Below are 21,952 nucleotides of genomic sequence, written 5' to 3'. Positions count from 1 at the left end.
GTTGATGGAATAAATATTTATTAATATGACTAATTAAGATTGGCCTGGTGTCATTTTTTATATATTTTTTTCATTTAATATTTGATATATACTAATTTGACTAATCCATATTTATACAATTGCTTTCTATGATAATAATTTAAATCTAAGTCAACCATTTTTCTGAGCTCTCACTAAATCATAAACCACTTAATTAACAAGCATTAATATAAAATTATTTACTTATTTAAAAAGAAGAAAGTCAAAACATACTAGGTTTCTTTATAAGACATTTCTTGCGACTAATTAAAAAACTTAATATCTACTTATCCTAATTAATCAAAGTCGACAAAAATGAAGCATCGTTTTCCCTACGTTTAGGTTTCTTACGTCTGGTATATAACATCACATTTTTTTAATCGCAGAAATATGATATTGTTCTGGTAATTTATATTCATATTGAGATTTGATTATTTTGAATTTGTAGTATTGAAAATGAAAAAGATTATACTATATACCTTATCACAAGCTTTATCTATCTCCATTGTTTATTCCCGTTCAATGCTTAATATTAAATTTGAAAGTCGATTAATTCAAATTTTTTATTTTTTCCAAAATAAAGCGACATGCTCAAAATTTAAATTTTATAGACTTTTAAATTCAAGTCATAATAAAATATTTATAAATATTTAATTATATATATAACATTTTTTAATACATTTACATGTCATTATTGTCTCCTTCATATATAGTCTTTACACATTAAATTCTAATACATCAAATATCTCTTTAGCAACATCACACTCAAAGCAATTGTTTTCAATTAAAAATAATAATCTAATTTGTTATTACTATTTTATTTTTTTTGGATTATAAAAAAAAAAGAAAATAATGTCCTTTCAAGAGGTATTTTTTTCTATTTTCTTCATGGCAAATCAATAAATTCTGTCATTTTCTTTCTTTATTACTTTGTGTATATTTCATTTTCCTTTTCCTTTTCATACCAACAATAATTTCTACCTTTGGAAGATATTGCAATTGTTTTCAGAAATTTAAATAAATATTAGTACTACAAAAAAAATTCAAGAAAATATATATTATGAGAGAAACTTTTCTTTTTTTAAAAAAATGTTTCCAAAAGAGAGAAAATAACTCTTTTTTGTCTTATAAATGGAAATTATTTTCTTTACTCGACTATCTTATTTTTGGTTTATATATATATATATATATATATATATATATCTGTGAGGACCCCTACTGCAAGTTTAATTTTGTATTGTCTCTGTCTAAGAAAATTTTGATATTTATTAGTATCTTGCTACCCATGTGATGAAATTAATATCAAGCAAAATTAATAAATTGATATAGTATTTTTCAAAATAACATAAAAGAGCCAATAAATTAAAATTAATTCATGTTACCAAACTCATAGTTATCTTTTCACAATAAGGAAGTTACAACTAACATATAATTCACCTGATAATAAAAGTCATCATATGGACAGGCTTGACTTTAATTTATTTTCATTTTTTTAAATATAAGAGTAATATTTTCTGTTTTTCAATTTATCGAATATGTATCTAATTTTAACTTGACATAAAATTAAAAAAAAAAAGCTTTTTTGAATTTTACAATTTAAAATGTATTAAAATATTATTTAACTCTATTACCTTAAGTATGTATGTACAAGTTGAAATTAAAAAAATATCAAAAATAAATATTCTTTTTTTACAAATTAAAAAAAAAACGTAAAACAAATAAATTAAATTGAAACGAGAGAGTAACTTATTGTAGGTGAAGGAAAGCATTGATACAACAGTAAAATTGTTTTCCATTGACTTATAGTTCACAAATTTAAAATACAAATCGTCAATAATATTTATATTAAAATAAATTATTTATATTCTCAAATTTATATCAATATGAGATGATTTGTGTATCGAACAAATAGCTTATAAGTCATGAAGTCATGAAGTATAAGGCAACTTATAATTTATTATATCTCAAAGTACTCTTAAAAGCCTTTCTCACTCATTCTTCTCACTCTACATATCAACATATATTGTATGTTTCTTTCCCAATTTTGGGGAAAACAAAAAAAGATAACTCTATGGAAGAAGTTCAACAAAAGCTCTTGGATATCCCAAGTTAGTATCTATCTATTCTCTCCTCTTTTTTTAAAAAAAAAAAAATTAGAGATATCAAATTCGAGTATGTTACGATTTCTTTTGTCAAGAATTGCTTGAGTTTTTTAGATTTAATTAGATGTATTTGATTCGAGTCTGATTATGTAAGAAAAAATTGTTAGTGTGTGATTGCTTGAGATTCCTTCACCTTTAATTAGATGCTTCCGATTTATGTTTTGATTATGTAAAAACATTTAACAAAAGAACAATTTTAAGTTCTTTCACTTTCAGTTAGATGTCTCATGTTCTAGCCCTCGTTATGAAATAATAGTTTGTTAGGGAGTAACCTGAGGTTCATTTATTTTTAATAAAGTTCTCAAATTAAATTGTTAGTTATGAAAAAAAATCATGTTAGTGAGTGTTTTTCTCCGTAAAAATACTTTAAATGGTTTAAAATTAATTTAGTTAAATTTCAATACAAGTATCGAGAACCGCAGAAAGAAAAGGAAAAAAAAACACAAGATGGGTTTGTTTGTTGGAGATGGAATTTTCTTTTTGATTCAACTGCAGATATCATAGAGTTTTTGCCATTAAGTTAAGGGTCTGTTTGGGATGACTGGAAATATTCGAGGAGAATGTTTTTTCTTAAAAAAGAGATTTTTTTCAAAAAAAATTAATTTTTATATGTTTGGTAAGTAAATATGAATAGAAAATATTATTTTAAAAATATTTATATATAATATAGATAGACGAAATAAGAAGGAAGAGGGTAGCTGGGTAGGGTAGGGGTATGGGTTAGGGTAGGAGTATAGGCGGGTAGGGTATGGGGTGGGATGGGAGCAAGATTTGTAGTGTAAAAGTTATTTTATTTTTAAAAGGAGAAAATCTCGAATATGTCATCAAATTTTCACAAACGAAGTTAACAATGATTTGGTCGTGTTATTAATTAAATCATTCTTTAAAAGGAAAAAGTTTCAAATACATCATTAAATTTTAAAAAAAAAGTCATCTATGTCATACGTTAAAAGTTTAAGCCATCTATACTATTTCAGTTAACAAATTGTGACATAAATGAGCGAGCTAAACTTTTCAAACAAATTACGTAGATGAATTTTTTTAAAACAAATGGATAATATATTTGAATCTTTTTTTCTGTTTTAGGATTGCATCTGCTCGTGATTGGGACAGGTTCAAATGTCATTTATAAAACTTCGGTTTATTAATTTTTTTTCTTCGTAATTATATATTTTTTCTTTTATGAAAATGATTTGACAAGTAATCCTCTTTGGCTGGTCGTTTTCCAAAATAATAATAAAAAAAAATTGCTTAATTATAGACTTGATTGCTCCATCAGAAAGTTGTTCAAATTTTTAATTCTCAAACATGTGTTGATATTTGTACGGTTAGAAGAATATATCATTAATGATAAAATTAAAAAAAATAATAAAGTAGAAAAATATTTAAACTATTAAAATAAAATCTTAAAACACTTAAATTAGAAATCTTAAATTTAAGTCACGAAAATAAATAAAAGAAATTGTAATAAGGAAAATTGATTTATGCAAATATTCATTTTTATGTTATAGAGCATTCATTTTATTGAATATTATATGTTGTAATCTCAATTGATCATGTAAGTATTTATTAAACACATAAATAAATTCAGAATTTTAAGGTTTATAAATTCAATTTGTTAAGGTTCATTAAATATGTTATATTTTTAAAGTTATTAGGTCACATCCCCTATTTATTATAGTTTAATCATTCTTACACATACATCTCAAAAATTTAGATTTAATTGAACTCATAATGGTATACAGTTATTGAAAAAAATAATATCTATTATTTGTAGATGTGATAATTGTTGTGCTTTTAAATATCTTTTCTTCTTTTGTCATATTATATATATTTATATTATAAGCTTTTTCCTAAAATGACATCTTTAGGTGGCAATGAAAATTGTGACCTTTACTATATGGTAGAGCCACATTTTGAGAAAGTAGCCAAAAAAAGAGACAATAATTGTAGGGTAATAAAAAAAGAGGCAATGATAATTCATTATATGAGAAAATAACGAGTTATGATTTTTCGGAAATACTTTCTCCGTTCATTATTATTTATTATAGTTTTTATTTTTTAAGAACTTTGACTAACATTTAAGATGTACTTTTTCATTATATTGATCTGTAAAAAAAAATGCAATTTATAATGTATAATTTATGAATATCTAATTTTTTTATTTAAAATATTAAATTAATATAATTTAATTTAACTTTTAAAATTAGTCAAACTGTCTTTTTGAAAAACGCAATATGACAAATAAAAGTGGACGGATAAAATAGTTATTAGTTTTGTTTCTCAATGTAGTAGTAAAATATGCGTTAACTTTACTTTTTTCGGACTATACTTGTGAAATTTCTATGCATCAATTAATTTTATATATAAAAATCTCAAAAAAAAAATATAATATACGTAGAAATTATCCTTATCTTTATCAGGCACAATAACTATTTTCTATTGATCCTCGATTTTCTTTATATATAAAGTAAAGGACAAGAATTAAAAGCAAATTATAGTGGGGTAGGTGTGTGTTGATTTGTTTATTAATCCAAACAATAAAATAAAGAAAACTCCAAAAGCTTATCACAAACCAATTCTTAAATTATATATTCCGTTGTAGCTTCTAATGTAATTTTTTTAATTTGGGAATAAATGCCATTTTGTTAAAAATTAAGCTTGTTTTAGAAAAAAAAATAAAGCATGTTTAAGTTGGGACTTGGGAGTTCTTTTAGTTACATATAATATTGCTTATAATTAAACATGATCTAATTCGTGAAATATGATAAATAATTTATTATGGTATATGAATCGGTATATATGAGCTTAATCCTTAAGTGATCACTTCTGTCCCGTTACGTTTTGCTCTATTACTTGTATAGTAAGTTTTCAAAAGCTTACTTTATTACACTTCGCGCTATTATAAGTTTTTCTAGTCCATAAAGTAAGATTCAATTTTAATTTCCAACCATCATCTCATTGGCTTAGTTAGAATTATTCTCATCGTATGAGTTATGTACATGTCATTGTGAAGAATTTTTACAGTATCAGGTGACCTCATCGTTTATAGTTTTCTTCTTAAACTGATGGAATATATAACTTAAACTCGTCTTCTTAGTGCCTTATTTATTAATTTAACTTTTATCTTTTTGACAGATGAAGAAATATGTGAGGATGAAAATTCCAACATTGAATCAAGTGGATCAACTAATTGTTGTTCCTACTTTGCCAAGCATAAATGGTGGTACCAAGTTGCCATTTTTACCGTTTTTACTATAATTGGAGAAGTAGTAACATCACTATTGGTTAAAACATATTTTACCAAAGGTGGTAAAAGTATATGGTTAGTCTCATTAGTGCAAAATGCAGGGTTCCCAATTCTTCTTCCTTTCCTATACACTGTGTCACTCAAAAATCATAGCCAAATTGAGGTGATCAAAGGAAATCAAGAACCCCATATTTGCATAATCTTTTTAGTTTATGCTGTTCTAGGTGTGTTACTTGGTGGGGTTAGTGTTTTCAACTCGATCGGTCTAAAGTACCTTCAAGTATCAACACATTCTCTCACTAGTACCACTCGACTAGGGTTTAGTATTATCTTCTCTTTATTCCACAATGCACATAAGTTCACCCCAGTTATAGTAAACTCTCTAGTTCTTGTAACAGCTGCTTCAGTCATTCTTGTGGTTCATAATAACGAGTCTGGGGAAACGTCTAGCGGAAAGTTTTTACTAGGGTTTTTTTCTACGATTGGTGGGTCCTTGATGTATTCTTTAACTGAATTTTCGTATCGAAAAATAATAAAGGGTAGGGAGTTCATAGATATTATAGAGATGTCAATTTACCAAACCCTAGTTGCAAGCATAGTGATCCTACTAGGTTTTTTTATAAGTGGAGATTGGAAGAATTTAAGCATGGAGATGGAAAAGTACCAATTAGGGAAATTAGTCATCATCTTGTCTTTTATAGCCATTTCATGTCAATTAAATGTTGTGGCATCAATTGGGCTAGTTTTTAAAGTCAATCCCCTAATGTCCAATGTTTTTAACAACTTAGGGGCTCCAATTACTCCAATTTTTGCTGTGGTTTTTCTTCATTATAAGATTAAGGGTTTGAAGTTGGTGGTTATGTTTTTAGCCTTTTGGGGATTTGGTTCACAAATTTATCAACAATATCTCAATTATATGGAGGCCAAGGAAGAATTAATAGAACAAAACTCTAGAGAAGTTTCCTCCAGTTGAACCCTGGAAAAACTCGCAGCCGTTACTACTCTTTTGGTGTGCACTGAGTAACTCCTCAGAGTAACTCTTATTCTATTGTAAATTTTATGTTTTATTTTTGTCAACTTTTAAAGAAGTGTACATATAAATGTGATCAACTATATATATATATATATATATTGCTTAAAGGAACATAAACCTAGGAAATTACAAAATACTGGCAACATAGCTAGTTATACGTAATCCAAGAATGGGCTGTCCAAAGATAAATATATAATTATTTTGTTCTTCTAGTTGAAAGCTCCGTTCTATTATAAGTAGTAAAGAAAGGATAAGTATTACTCCGTTCTTAATAAAATATTTCAGTTTTAAGCTACGTGGAACGAATCATCTTTAGTAAGAAGTGCTTTATACTCCAAATTGAGACTTTTTCGCACGAATCTGACCTAGTCGAGCTTCAAAACGAATATATATATATATATATATATACACAAAGAGGCTTTATATTTTTCTCTCTCTTTTCTTATTCTTTATTACATCTTAATTTTGGAAATTCTTGAAAATGGTTATTGCATCACAACTGCAATTCCATGTTCCAGGTGAACTTTATTTTCTCTGTAATATGGCATTTTTTCCTTTTGATTATGTTCAAAAAAACAAAAAAAGGTTATATTTGTCCTCGTACTCTCAGAAAAAAGTCATATTTACCCTTCGTCATACGTTTTGATATATTTATCTCAGTTCAGTATCATGTAAAATAAAAAAGGGAAGTATTAGAAGCTTTATGGATTTTCTACTGGCAGATACATTCATATATTGTAAGGATTCATCATTAAGAACTAGTTTTAAAAATTATAGTGTCATTAAAGCATTAGTAGTACATAACTGCATATTTTCATGCCATGAAGAGTCTTGGAGCAACGATCACGAATTTGAATCGTGAAAGCATTAGGTTGTCTACGTAACACCCCTTGAGATATGACCCTGCTAACACGGGATGCCACTAAAACAAGGTTTCTTTCTCCATTCTATTTTGTACCTCAAATGATTCATTAATTTCTTCATATTTAACATGCCTAAAAAATATCTCCTATTTTCATGTTTATAGTTAGAATGTCTACTGCAACAGGTGATAGATCTCAAAAGGAAGAAAACTATGAGAATCATCAAAATAAATCCAAAGAAGTACCCAAGTTTGTACAATACAAATGGTGGATCCAAATAGCTATTTATTGAACTTTTGTTCCATGTGGCCAAGCAATTGGTACACTCTTAGGTAAACTATATTTTAATAATGGAGGCAATAACATATGGCTAGCTTCATTAGTACAAAATATTGGATTCCCAATTCTCATCCCTTTTCTCTTATTATCATCAACCAAAACCAATAATATAGATATTAAAAAAACCATCTTTCTTGGTTCTTGTTCCTCTTTATATCTTACTTGGTTTATTTTTAGGTGGAAATTGTATGTTTTATTCTATAGGTCAATTTTATCTTCCTATTACAACTTATACACTTATATGTACTGCTCAATTTGGATTCAATGCTTTTTTTTTCTTTCTTTTTGAACAAACAAGAAATCACTTCTTCTATAGTAAACTCTTTAGTACTTCACACAGTATCTTCTTCACTCCTTTGCTTCAAAAAAATGACACAAGTATTAGTAACAAGCACTACACTTGCTGCATCTGCTGGTTATGGACTCATGCTTTCCATCACGAGGCTATCGTTTGAGAAAATATTTAAGAGGGAAAGTTTGCGATTGATCATAGAAATGACAATTTATGAGTCCTTAGTGGCATCCTTAACGAATTTGGTGGTGATTTTTGCAAGTGGAGAGTCGAGGAATTTGAGACAAGAGATGAATGATTTCTTGGCAATTTTTCACAGTTGGTTCAACTGGATTGATTTTCAAGGTGTCTTCATTGTTCTCCAATGTGATTGGCATTCTTGGTGTGCCAATGGCACCATTTTCTCTGTTTTGTTTCTGCATGAGAAGATGAGTGGTGTTAAAGTGATCTCTATGTTTCTGGCTATGTGGGTGTTCTTGTCATATATGAATCAGCATTATCTTGATGATTTGGAAAACAAGGCTGAGAAAAGTTTGGTGCGAGAAGTATCATGAAGGATTGCATCCAGAGGGTGTGCGTGATGTAGACAGGTTATCGTGATGCAGGTATCAACAGTTGATTCTACGGCTATAACCTGGAAGCAAGGAAGGGCCAAACACCGAGGGGGTGGCATAGGTAGCCTACCCTGACACTAGTATCAAACATGTGATTTTACTGCTCGAACGTGTGACTTGTATGACAACTTCCAAGAAAGGGCTACATCTCTGACATAGGCAAGAACCAATTGGGGGAGAGAGGGGGTGGTGGTGTAAGCAGACTACCCTGACACAAGTATCAAAAGGGTGATGTCACAGTTCAAATCCGTGACTTGTAGGTCCAAGAAAGGGCTACATCCCGAGGTGTGTATGACATAGGCAGTTTATCTGACACAGGTATCAACGAAGGATCCACAGCCCGAACACGTGAACAAAATTTCACATGGAGACAACTTTGCCACTAAGTTGATGCCAAGAATGTGAGCTTCCAGTCTAAATTCATATTAAAATATGTCAAAAGGTTTACTCATGTATAATACTTTGGAAAAGTGGAACGTAAACACACTTATATTTGTTAATTCTCTCTGGAATCTTTAACAAGTTACCTATATGCATAACAACAACAATGATGCCAATCACTTCGAAATGATCATTAATTTCTTTCCCTGCCTCAAGAAGATAACAATGATATTCTCTTTCAAAGGAAGACCCTTTACATCCATTTTTAGAACTCTTCAAACGCATTAAGAGAGCTCGAGTACTACGTACCTCACTGTAATAGATCAGAAACTGATATTACATAAGACGACCAACATAATGAGCTCGCGGATACTTCTCTTTTAGTTGTGGCCATTGCACGAATAACTGATCTGCCATGTGTAGCTTGTAAAGAAGTAAACCGCTTAAAGACAGCTTCCTGACTCTTGCAATGCTCTCGACATAGAAAATTGATGACCACCTAATTCCCAAAACCTGAAGAAGTTGAACTTTCAATTAGCACCTCAAATGTCACCTTGAAGGATCATAAGAAACTAAAAGCGTTTGCAAGTTCGATATCAATGTGACTCTGTGAGTAGTCAAGTGCTCTCTTTTGATTCATTGACTGTTCTCTTCCTCCTTTTGTTAGGTTTGTTCACACTTTTTAAAGGGATGGTGCCAAATAAGCTTGGAGAGGCCGTGAAACCAAATAAGTCGAGGCAAATATTTATGAACCGACAAGGAAAAGACAAAATGGTCCAAGTTGTTGTCATCCTACACACTTGGAAATCTATGTTGCTAGGACACCAAAAATGTGGCATCACCTCTCGAATACTCCGAAATACACTGTACTTTTGGAGGATCCGACATGCAGCTGTCGGCATTTTTAAGAGTCCAAGCAAGATAGTTGAAAATACAGGAATGGACTTGACTTTGAGATCAAGGTAGTATGATCCATTTTTTTTCTAAATCGGGACGTTAACAGAGATATTCTGCATGTAATCAGTATTCTAGCATCCAATTTGACAAAACAAATAAGTTAAAAGAACAAAAGATTACTATCTAATAAACAAACCTTGAAAAGGAAAGCAATTACACATAGTGGAATACACGTTCCAGGGCCATTGCACAGAATCTGAGACAAAGTACCAAATAAAGATAAATCAGAAGACCAGGATATATAAAGGAGAAAGTATCTGCAGAATGGTAATTTCAATTTCAAAGGGGAGTAAATGGTAATATGAGAAGGTTTGTCTGATACCACTTGGGGTCTGGTCTTGATCATTAACCATAACGCATGTGCAATTGCAACCAATGTGGTTCCAACTGAGGTTATATACGATTGACCAACCTCTCGACTTCGATATATCTGCATGAATTCAGCTCCCCCTACTTCCTCAGGCGCTTCCTAGAATAAGAGGTAGTCCTATTAATATAGCCAATTAAGAATAGAATATCATGATCAGTTCCGGGAGAAGAGGAGGCTTCTGTGGTGTAGGATATGTATTTCAAATACTCTGAAGTCTAAACAACTAGAAGAGAATGAAGACCCCTCCAAACCTAAGTTAGACAATCTGAAAGAACATACAGACTATGGTTTTATCTCAGAGACGAAAAGCAAGGTACACATACTTGTATGCAGACAATTATAGCTAAATGTTACATATATACATGGAACACATTTGCAGAAACATTTTTCATCTCTTACTGCAAATAATAAGTAAAAGGACTTGGTATACCAATTGTTTGATGCATTGAGATACATAATTTGATTTTCTAAAATTCTTTTGATCATATGAGAAATCATGTGATTTACCATACTAGATGCACAAATCGGTGTTTGAGCATTCTATGAATCTTTATTTTTGATATATTTGTAAACGATAAGGACTGCCAGTCTATGAGTTCTAAGATTAGGCTCTACAAGAAGCAACACATTTTGATTTGGAGAGATCATTAGGCTACGATGATATGCAAGCCAAACTTCCTAAGAATTGCCGCCTGATGTTGAACATACATGGTTTGGCACTTTAACACCTCTGCCGGTACAAAAAGTGAAGTCTAACTTTTCACATTGAACTGCATGAGCAAGCAACTGGGAACAATGATGGAGCTGGGTGACTGATGGCTATACTAGTCACTTAACAACTAAGGCAATTAAATATTTGGACACAGTGAACGAGGTGTTAAAATCCAAAAGAAAACTTAGAAGCCTAATTCAAAACTGATAAAGGAATTGAGAAAAGTCACAAGAATAATGTGTTAACAGCCTAATACAAAAATGTTATCCTCTCTTGGTTCATAGTCACAAGAAACCACACACCATTCCACTCGTCATTTTTTTGACATATCGTTGTCTGATAAAAAGGGGGAACGAAAAACCGACAAATAAATTAAACTGATGTACTATACCTTACCGAGCAAGGAATCCTCAAACACGTGTGCTTTTTGGAGACTCATATTATCAGTAGCAGCAGCAATATAATACCTCGGCTTAAACCTCTCTGTTTGGAGGACATATAATAAGTTTAACATTTCTGCTGTGTGACCACCTACATCATAGTTGAACTTAAGATTCAGAACAAGTATAAGGAAAAGGCAGTAAAACAGAAGAAATACTATCAGACATAAAACTAGACCTGAACCCAGAACAATAAGTGTACTGAGGGATCGTGGTGATTTGGAGTGAAGCGGCTTTCTTCTCCTATTAATAACATAAATAATTCGTATCACAAGTAAAGTGATGACACCAATAGCTAATAGAACTGCGATATTTGATGATGCCATAGTGGAGATGCAAAAATCCCCCTTCTCCATTACAAGAAGCTCTGCACCTCAGCTGAAGACAGAGATCCAGGATTACATTTCAATCAATCAGCATAAATTCCAAAGCACAAGCTTATAAAGGTAAATGGTATTAATTTAATTAACCAGAGGGATGCTTCAAATGGAAATTCAAATACCGATTATATAAGATGCGCATTGATTAGATATGTTTTGCTTACAAAAACTAAATGAGAAGCTTGAATGGCTATGCATAATGCAGAACAGTCTCTATGGTTAACTGCCTTGATAGACTACACAACTATTAGTCACAGGATATAATAACTGTCGAAGTCACATTACATAATAAACATTAACTCAAATGTCTGTTGGAGTAGAGATTAGGATTTTATGGTTATTACTGATCAATTTATTTGAAAGGTTTAATATTAAAATCCACCGTATCGATAGAAGGATTTGGTATATGACTTCAAACTTTTCATCCCAAATCTAGAACACTTGTCGTGAACATTTCACATCAATCAATAAGCTATTCCTTCAAATAAAAATTAAAAAAAGACACTAGGAATCGGCAATATGAATCCTCGTTATCCATTATGCTATACTAGATTAATTTAGTTCACATATTTTTCAATAATTTGCCTTTGCTATACTCTTATAAGGCTTCTTCAACATCTCCTATTAGTAACACTGTCTACAACTCTTTTTTCATTTTATTTTAGCTTATACCAATTGTTAAATCCATCACAACTATTCCTGTGCTCGTATTTTTGGGAAGCTTAATAACTTCACTTACAATTTCCTACCACAACTTGTCATTTCTTTTCGAGAAAAATATTCAGTAATCTAATCAGTATTTAGTAACACTAAAAAGGCAGATCAGCACAACCTTCATAGTTTGAAGCCATTATCAACTTAACACATCGCAACTAAATGAAAATATTTGCAAACCCAATTCAGAAAAAAATGAAATTTCAAACGAACAAAACCAAAATTTTACAAACCCAATTCAGAAAAATGGAAACTTTTCTTCATACAGTGGGAAGAAAATCAAAATTTTGCTAAACCCAATTCATATAAATGAAATTTGAAACTTATCTTCATACAGTAGAAACAAAATCACAAAAAAAAATTGCAAACAATGAAACAGAAAAATTTACTTCGACGAGACAAAGAGCTAAATCTGTCACTAACCTGCTGTCTATTGAAATCGGCCGACGAAAAAATCAATCGGAATTCAGCGCAAAATCCATCGGAATTTCAAATTTGCATCTGCGAAATCTGTAGTGAAAAATTCAGGTTAAATGAAGTTGGGTCTTTAGTTTGAAAAAAGACCCAAATGCATCAACCCGACTGGCCCAAATATTATGATTATATATATTTTTGGGATAATCGTATATAATAGCAAATTAATAATCTGAAATAAATGGAGTAGCTATGATTTGATTTAATTGTGCTCCATAGCAAATGCTAACCAAAGTTTGTCAGTCGCCTCTCTCCCAAAAATCTCGCTCGCCACTCTCCCTTTGCTCGCCACTCTCGCTTTATACACAGAAGTGTATAAATTGTGTATAGACATGCAAAAACATATATCCTCGTGCTATACACTTAAGTATACAATTTACAAACATTTTAATTCAATTCAATTGTAGACAAATGCAAATTTTATATAAATATTGCAGCGAAAAAGGCCAACGAATTATACAATTGCAGTGAAAAACAATTTTCTCTCGCTTTATACAACTGAAGTGTATAAAATGTGTTTCTATTTTTGTATAAAGCGAGAGAAAAACATATATCTTCTTCCTATACACTTATAATTATACAATATACATACATTTTACTTCGATTCAATTGTATGCAAAGCAAATTTTATACAAATATTACAGCGAAATATACAATTGCGCATTATACAATTGCACTAAAATACAAGAGACTCTTTTTAACAACTTCACTTTCCGGGAACAAAGTTTGTGGCAAAGGCCCAGACGTTGTTGTTAACTGGATCGGCTAGGTTCTCCAATGGACCCTTTCCGGTGACAATAGCTTGAACAAAGAAGCCAAACATGGAGAACATAGCAAGTCTACCATTCTTGATCTCTTTTACCTTGAGCTCATCAAAAGCTTCTGGGTCATCAGCAAGAAGAAAAACTCTTGAATGGTGCTACTATACAAGAAGGAGAGTTGATTTTGTTTGTTTGTTTGAGTTTCATGAACCTTGTCTCGTCAAGTGCATATAAAAGGACTTAGGAAAGACCAAAGTCCTTATCCTACAATATCATTATCTGGTTTTTGATTGGTGGGTAATATATTTTCTTGAACTTGATTCATGTCCATTTGGCTAAGTTCAACACCACTATATATGACTAGATGAAAATCCAACCCTCTCGGCAAAAAATAATGTTGTAAATTTAAGGTATTTTAAAGATTTTTTATATTTATATATTGATTTTGAAGCTCTTAAAATGTAAGATTAAAGGTTGATTTGATGGATGTCGGGTTCAAAACTTACATTATTCCAAGTTCAAATCTTAAGTACTATTCTTTTTTTTTTTCCTTCTAATCCCCTTAATTTAAATCCTGAATCCATCACCATGTGCATATGAAGTAGTGGACTAAAATAATTCCTAACTAGTTAATTTCAAAATTTATCCTCAATTTTTTATTTATTAAAGGATATTAATGAGAAAATTACATTTTATTTCGAATCTCCTTAATTTAAATTCTGGAATGTACAGTGGATTGAAATAATTCTTAACTAGTTAATTTAAAATTTACCCTCAATTTTTATTTATTAATTGATATTATTAACAACATTTTATTCTTAATGGTCCAGATATTTCGTTAAAATTATTATAAGTAAAATTATATTTTTATATCAATGCCGAGAAATATAAAAGTATATATAGAGAGATTGGTGTGCGATATCGCCCTAATTCGTAAAAATTAATCAAACATTAGGGCAAAATCTAAAAAGAGTTTCTGAACAATTAATAGATGAGTTGTGTTTCGATAAATAGTTAGTGATAGTTTATTTCGATTAAGAAACTTGAAAAATCATTCTTTTTTTTTTTTGTATAAATTCAATTCCATGATCCATGTCAGGAGTAAGCTGCTCCATTGCAAGATACAACTTTTACTTTTCGTCCTTACCCAAATTTTAGTGAATGATCCCACAAATCAGTGGTTGTGGTCCTGCTCTTTGTTCTTACCTTAGGGTGTACTATGTGCTCGGACTCTTCAAAAAGAGGATTCGACACACACTGAACATCTGTGGGGAAACATTGATTAGATAGGTTATAAGAACAGATCTATTGGTATTGAATATTTAGATGTGCATTCTTAAAGTTAAAATGTTTAGGTGTCAGTTTAGGCTAAGTTAATGTATCAATATATCCTTATGTCAAGTATATTGGCCTTCTCTTTTTCTGTTGATGCCTATGCAATATGCTTGAAGATTAACAGGTACTCTTGGACAGATGATTTTTCATAGTTATTCGTTTTGGATACAACTTTTACTTTCCCTCCTTACCCAAATTTTAGTGAATAATCCACGAATCATTGGAAGTGGTCCTTCTCTGTTTGTTCTTACCTGAGGGACGTATGTTGATCAGACTCTTAAAAAATATCGAAGTGTTCACGAGACACGATGAGGAAGAGTTGAAGTGTGTAGATGTGCATTCTCAAAATTGGAGTGATTAGTTGCTATTTTGGCCAATCTATGTATATCTTTGGCCTTCTCTTTTTCTGTTGATGCATGTGCTACATGCTTAAAGATTAACGGGTAGTCTTGCATATTTCTGAATTGAGATGTAGTGTTAAAACATATTTGACTTTACTACAGGAAGATAGGAAACCATTTTTCCATCGTCCATCTGTTCGATTGCAGGATGCTTGACGGTGCAATTACGGCTACAAACTTGAGTGACCATTCAAAGAATGCAGTTGATGCTTGATTCACAAGTTGTTTTGTGCGAGGTACTCGAATGAAAATCAGGGTTATTTGTGTTGGATTCCCATAAATGTTAATCAGCTCTTTGATGTTTGGTGTATAGTAAATTATGTGAACATATTACAGTTTATTGATTGGGTGATTCAATGCGTTGTTATTTATGGATAACAACACATTTATAGATGAATAATCTCTTGCAAACAGCTCTTTAATGCATCCAATAACAATACTCATATATATTATTATGTTCTTGTAATTTACAATTAGCAAACAACTAATTTTTTAAAAACTTCACTTTCCGGGGACAAAGTTTGTGGCGAAGGCCCAAGCATTGTTATTGACTGGATCAGCGAGATGGTCAGCAAGGTTCTCCAATGGACCCTTTCCGGTGACGATAGCTTGAACAAAGAATCCGAACATGGAGAACATAGCAAGTCTACCATTCTTGATCTCTTTTACCTTGAGCTCAGCAAAAGCCTCTGGGTCATCAGCAAGGCCCAGTGGGTCAAAGCTACCACCAGGGTAGAGTGGGTCAACAACCTCACCAAGAGGCCCACCAGCAATACGGTAACCCTCAACGGCTCCCATCAACACAACTTGGCAAGCCCAGATAGCCAAAATGCTTTGTGCATGGACCAAGCTTGGGTTTCCCAAGTAGTCAAGTCCACCCTCGCTGAAAATTTGTGATCCAGCCTTGAACCATACAGCTTCACCGAACTTAACACCATTACGGGCCAAAAGCTCGGGGAATACACATCCAAGAGCACCAAGCATGGCCCATCTACAATGAATAACCTCCAACTCACGGTTCTTAGCGAATGTTTCAGGGTCAGCTGAAAGTCCAGCAGTGTCCCATCCGTAATCACCAGGAAACTCACCGGTCAAGTAGCTTGGGGATTCCCCAGAGAATGGTCCCAAGTACTTAACACGGTCAGGACCATACCATGGGCTACCAGAGGAGGCTGGCTTGGCCTTGGTAGCAGTCTTCCTCATGGTGACTCTCCCATTTCCGGTGATTTCAGAAGAAGATGGGGAGAGTTTAACCGCCTTTCCGGCAAATGTAGAGGAAGAAAGAGCCATGGTAGAAGTAGCCATTATAGAAGTAGAATGAGAAACTCTTGAATGTACAAAAAGAAAAGTTGTTTTGAAGCTTGAGTTTCATGAGCTTTGCACTAACTGTATATAAATTACTCAACAGGCCCAAAATCCTTATCTTAGAATATCATTATCTGCTTTTTCATTGGTGAATGACAATTTTTTAAAAAATCTAACTCAAATGTTGATTTCCTCTTATGCAGCCAATCCTTGTTTGCCACGTGTGATTATAGATTGTTGCAATATAATATCCACTTGACCATAGCATAAGAGTTGCTCATGGCCATGCATTGTTCACAAACAACTGTTTATTTGGCTGGCATATGAAATAGGACCACTTGTGTGAGTTGTAAATAGACAATTTACAATAATCTCTTCTTTTTTTTATACATTTGAAGTGAAATACGAATTGTTTTTGAGTTAATGAAGATAGGTAGAATGAAAATAGTACAAAATGTTATCGGTTCAAAAAAAATTGTGTACAGTCGAATAACATATGCGAGTTTTGTTAATTCGAAAGAACTTGTAAATATTCTCAAACAACCTTAAAACAGAACAACTTTTGGGCAACTCGATATGAATCAGAAAGATAAAGTCATTGTCGTACTCAGAAGACGTGAAGTGAGTGTGCGGTTCAAATCACATTGTATGTTTATTTTGACTTTGATTGATTATTGCCAAAGAGAATAGTTCATCGTTTAGGTCCACTTTGGGCGTGTAGTGTAGACAGTTATTTTCTTATCGATTATTATATTACGTTAATAAGACCCATAATCAATAGCTAATAGAATAAATAAGTTGCTTCTAAAATGTTGATTACTAGGTAAATCGTCCGCTAGAATTACGTATTGTGAAGAGGAAAGGAAGACGACATTTTACCATTTTCTAACACCTATCGAATGGAGAAATTTTATTGAATTGAGTTTGGCGTAGAAGGTGGATTCATTATAGATTACTATAACCATATATAATTGCGAAATTTATCACGGATACATTATTTAACTGTTAAGTCATTATAAATGACATAAAGAAATTAATCTTTCATTTTCTCTTGTCCCATTTTTCCACTTGTTACTATATATTAATATTAATGATTTAGATTTAATCAACAAACACTAGGTTTTAGCAAAAAACTTCATATATAATCAATCTCTAGTAATCTACAATTGCTAGGTTTACATGGTTGTCATCAAACAATAAGATACTAGACGTAACATTTTTTTCTCTCAAAAACTTCACTTTCCGGGAACAAAGTTTGTGGCAAAGGCCCAGGCGTTGTTGTTAACTGGGTCAGCAATGTGGTCGGCAAGATTCTCCAATGGACCCTTTCCAGTGACAATAGCTTGAACAAAGAATCCAAACATGGAGAACATAGCAAGTCTGCCGTTCTTGATCTCCTTCACCTTGAGCTCAGCAAAAGCCTCTGGGTCTTCAGCAAGGCCCAATGGGTCAAAGCTACCACCAGGGTAAAGTGGATCAACAACCTCACCAAGAGGCCCACCAGCAATACGGTAACCCTCAACGGCTCCCATCAACACAACTTGGCAAGCCCAAATAGCCAAAATGCTTTGTGCATGAACCAAACTAGGGTTTCCCAAGTAGTCAAGTCCGCCCTCGCTGAAAATTTGAGATCCAGCTTTGAACCATACAGCTTCACCAAACTTAACACCGTTACGTGCCAAAAGCTCGGGGAAAACACATCCAAGAGCACCAAGCATGGCCCATCTGCAATGAATAACCTCCAACTCACGGTTCTTAGCGAATGTTTCAGGGTCAGCTGAAAGCCCAGCCGTGTCCCATCCGTAATCACCAGGGAACTCACCAGTCAAATAGCTTGGTGATTCACCAGAGAATGGGCCCAAGTACTTAACACGGTCAGGACCGTACCATGGGCTACCAGAGGAGGCAGGCTTGGGCTTGGCAGCAGTCTTCCTCATTGTAATTCTCCCATTTCCACTGATTTCAGAAGAAGATGGTGCGAGTTTCACCGCCTTACCGGCGAAAGTAGAGGAGGAAAGAGCCATAGTAGAAGCAGCCATTATGAACTCTTAGAATGTACAAAAAAAGAAGAGATGATTTGAGGCTTGAGTCACCGAAGTGTATATAAATGACTCCACAAGCCCAATACCCTTATCCATGAATATCTATATCTCTTTTTTCATTGGTGGGATTAAACATCACTAGATACTTGTTAAAAAATCTAACCCAATGAAGATTTTCTCTCTTACATCCAATCAATAGTCGCCACGTATGATTGTTGATTATTGCAATTAAATTTATTTGGCTGACATATGAAATAGGACCACTTTTATGTGTGGCAAATTGACAATGAGACAAAATAAGAAAGAAAAAAAATTGAATATGATTTAATTTTTGTTTGAGATACTAGAGGTAATAATTTAAAAAAAGATGGTAAAAAGTTCTTCTTTAACAATTAAACGATACGTATAAATTATTTTGTCACTAATTCGACAGAACTTATGAACAATATAATGTTACTAAAGTTATGCTTGTGAGTATCATAAATGTTAGGACGATCAATACTCTAATAGTCAATTTGAAAAACATGAGAATAATAAGAAAACTAAACGTTTGTAATTGTTTTCTTTCATGGAGTTAAATTAAGAGGAAACTTTAGTATACTATAAAGCCATATACTAAGCGGATAGAATAGTGAAATTTCACGGAGTATATTGTTGTTTATACAAGAATATTGTGCGAAACATTATGGATATGTACTATTCTGCTAATTTAGCAACATGAATGAAATATACATCTACGTATAGAGTATATGTTATGCATAGTATAATTGTAATATATGTATATTTGGTATAAAATATACACTTTTGTACATATTATATGATAGCTGTTTAATAGTTGTTTCATTATTATTTTTCTTAGAATATCGAACACTGAACAGTTAGAAAATTTTATCATTTTATGCATATTAAAAACCTCTATTCTAAGTGTACTCTTATATTGTTAATAATCAAATCATTTTAAGAAATTAAGTTGTATATATTGTTACTATTATAAAGAATTTTTTATACAATAAGGTCATTTAAAGATATTTACAAGTAAACATTTTTAGAATAATATGGAATTTGTAGTTTAAGTTTACATGCTACAAAAACATAATATAATATCCACTTGACCAAAAACATAAAAATAACTCATGGCCATGCAATAGTTCAGACACTTGTGTGTAAAATAGGACCACTAATTTGTATGAGTGGCAAATTGACAATGATATTTCAATTTATAATACATATGTATAGGTTCTTCATGAAGCTGCATTTAACTAAAGGAAATTTCTTGATTATTATATCTCATTTCAAATTAGTAAGGTTCTTAATGAATTAAATTAAAAAAGATTGGTTAATATTTTGCATCCTTCATTTTCATGAAAACCTCATAGAGAAGTTCAAGTCATATTTAAATATATGTAATATGTCCATAAAAAAATCAACAAAGATAGAGCTTGAATAAACCCTCTCCGACCCGAGACAAAATTATACAAAGAAAAGAAAATGCAATACTAGAATGTAACACATAAACTGGTACCGATTTTTAAATTTATAACTTCACATTTTCTAGAGTTCAACAATTTATATATCACGAAAAAGTTACTTTTAATTACTTTAACCACACCATATTCAACCCCTTTTCATCTGGTTAGCTTTGGAAAATTTATAAGTTTTACTTTTCTTGCATTAGTTGTTCAGTTCTTAGAGAAATACTTTTGGATGAAAAATATCTAGACTAAAGAATCTTACTTGACAGCATAGAGGACAAGTTTGCAATATTCATAGCCACATATTTGTTGGACCCCATTAGTAAAAATATCTTGAAAATATTGATGGGTTATAAAATGCCAAGTGCCTAATAAAATCTTGAAAACCAATGAAATTGTAGATAGAGATATGATAAGATAAGAACCAACCATATTCCCTCTTATAAATAGTGTTATTAATCACAAAATTGAAACATAACAACAACCATCAAAACACAATTCATTTCTTTTTATTTATTAAAATTAAACCATGGCTGCTTCTACAATGGCTCTTTCCTCCTCTACCTTCGCCGGAAAGACGGTGAAACTCGCACCATCTTCTTCTGAAATCAGTGGAAATGGGAGAATTACAATGAGGAAGACTGCTGCCAAGCCCAAGCCAGCTTCCTCTGGTAGCCCATGGTATGGTCCTGACCGTGTTAAGTACTTGGGACCATTCTCCGGGGAAGCCCCAAGCTATTTGACTGGTGAGTTCCCTGGTGATTACGGATGGGACACTGCTGGGCTTTCAGCTGACCCTGAAACATTCGCTAAGAATCGTGAGTTGGAGGTTATTCATTGCAGATGGGCCATGCTTGGTGCTCTTGGATGTGTTTTCCCCGAGCTTTTGGCACGTAACGGTGTTAAGTTTGGTGAAGCTGTATGGTTCAAAGCTGGATCTCAAATTTTCAGCGAGGGCGGACTTGACTACTTGGGAAACCCTAGTTTGGTTCATGCACAAAGCATTTTGGCTATTTGGGCTTGCCAAGTTGTGTTGATGGGAGCCGTTGAGGGTTACCGTATTGCTGGTGGGCCTCTTGGTGAGGTTGTTGATCCACTTTACCCTGGTGGTAGCTTTGACCCATTGGGCCTTGCTGAAGACCCAGAGGCTTTTGCTGAGCTCAAGGTGAAGGAGATCAAGAATGGTAGACTTGCTATGTTCTCCATGTTTGGATTCTTTGTTCAAGCTATTGTCACCGGAAAGGGTCCGTTGGAGAACCTTGCCGACCACATTGCTGACCCAGTTAACAACAACGCCTGGGCTTTTGCCACAAACTTTGTTCCCGGAAAGTGAGTGCAACAAACTGTTCTCCAATTAGTGTGAGATTATGAGTTTTTAGCTTTGTGAGAGATGAATCTGTAGAAGGGGTCAGTTTTTTAAAGCATTCTGGGTTATGGGTTCAGTACAAGATTATTGTAAATTGGTTTGGATTAATTAATGAATCTTTTCATCTTGCACAAGCAATTTTTAATATCATATTTACAATTTTTCATCTTAAAAGTTATATACATCGATATAAGAACGCATCATAAGTAGAATTCAACCTATGATGACAGGTATATCAAGTTGTTTTTCCCTTAAAAAACTTATAACTTCT

At 32.3% G+C, this 21,952-nt stretch overlaps 6 protein-coding genes across 8 annotated transcripts; 3 read left to right on the top strand and 3 right to left on the bottom strand.

The window, feature by feature from the left end:
• The first annotated feature begins 1,847 nt into the window (after positions 1-1,847).
• LOC101267201 (purine permease 21) lies at positions 1,848-7,819 on the top strand. 3 transcript variants are annotated; one of them, XR_011220206.1, is made up of 3 exons: positions 1,848-2,126; positions 5,319-7,395; positions 7,512-7,819. XR_011220206.1 is itself a non-coding variant. In XM_004234009.5 (3 exons), the coding sequence occupies exons 1-3, from the start codon at positions 1,949-1,951 to the stop codon at positions 6,401-6,403; spliced, it is 1,290 nt and encodes a 429-aa protein (XP_004234057.4). In that variant the 5' UTR covers positions 1,914-1,948; the 3' UTR covers positions 6,404-6,574. The 3 variants fall into 3 exon arrangements, 2 of the variants coding, with proteins under 2 accessions (XP_004234057.4, XP_004234056.2); XM_004234009.5 differs by lacking the exon at positions 7,512-7,819 and adding an exon at positions 3,267-3,293 and having other exon boundaries at positions 1,914-2,126; positions 5,319-6,574; XM_004234008.5 differs by lacking the exon at positions 7,512-7,819 and having other exon boundaries at positions 1,934-2,126; positions 5,319-6,574.
• A 215-nt stretch (positions 7,820-8,034) lies between these two features.
• Positions 8,035-8,511, top strand: LOC138347334 (probable purine permease 10). The gene has a single exon (XM_069295451.1). It carries the CDS (start codon positions 8,035-8,037, stop codon positions 8,509-8,511), a length of 477 nt encoding a protein of 158 aa, XP_069151552.1.
• A 624-nt stretch (positions 8,512-9,135) lies between these two features.
• Positions 9,136-13,091, bottom strand: LOC101244457 (UDP-N-acetylglucosamine transferase subunit ALG14-like protein). Its single transcript, NM_001347958.1, has 6 exons — positions 12,949-13,091; positions 11,610-11,809; positions 11,383-11,522; positions 10,232-10,378; positions 10,046-10,105; positions 9,136-9,465 (listed from the first exon to the last, which is right to left on the bottom strand). Exons 2-6 carry the CDS (start codon positions 11,785-11,787, stop codon positions 9,289-9,291), a joined length of 702 nt encoding a protein of 233 aa, NP_001334887.1. The 5' UTR covers positions 11,788-11,809; positions 12,949-13,091; the 3' UTR covers positions 9,136-9,288.
• A 2,831-nt stretch (positions 13,092-15,922) lies between these two features.
• Cab-3C (chlorophyll a/b-binding protein Cab-3C) lies at positions 15,923-16,857 on the bottom strand. Its single transcript, NM_001329983.1, is given in 1 exon segment — positions 15,923-16,857. A coding segment is annotated over 1 exon segment (804 nt). The 5' UTR covers positions 16,802-16,857; the 3' UTR covers positions 15,923-15,997.
• Positions 16,858-17,921: 1,064 nt separating this feature from the next.
• Positions 17,922-18,875, bottom strand: LOC101245729 (chlorophyll a/b-binding protein). Its single transcript, NM_001329982.1, is given in 1 exon segment — positions 17,922-18,875. A coding segment is annotated over 1 exon segment (804 nt). The 5' UTR covers positions 18,841-18,875; the 3' UTR covers positions 17,922-18,036.
• A 1,914-nt stretch (positions 18,876-20,789) lies between these two features.
• LOC101267774 (chlorophyll a-b binding protein 1-like) lies at positions 20,790-21,830 on the top strand. The gene is given in 1 exon segment (NM_001375923.1): positions 20,790-21,830. A coding segment is annotated over 1 exon segment (804 nt). The 5' UTR covers positions 20,790-20,844; the 3' UTR covers positions 21,649-21,830.
• Positions 21,831-21,952: the final 122 nt, after the last annotated feature.

This window comes from Solanum lycopersicum, chromosome 3 (assembly GCF_036512215.1).
Source record: "Solanum lycopersicum chromosome 3, SLM_r2.1".
Lineage (NCBI taxonomy): Eukaryota > Viridiplantae > Streptophyta > Magnoliopsida > Solanales > Solanaceae > Solanum > Solanum lycopersicum.
Note: the sequence above shows the minus strand (reverse complement) of the source record. Positions and strands in the feature narration are given on the sequence as shown.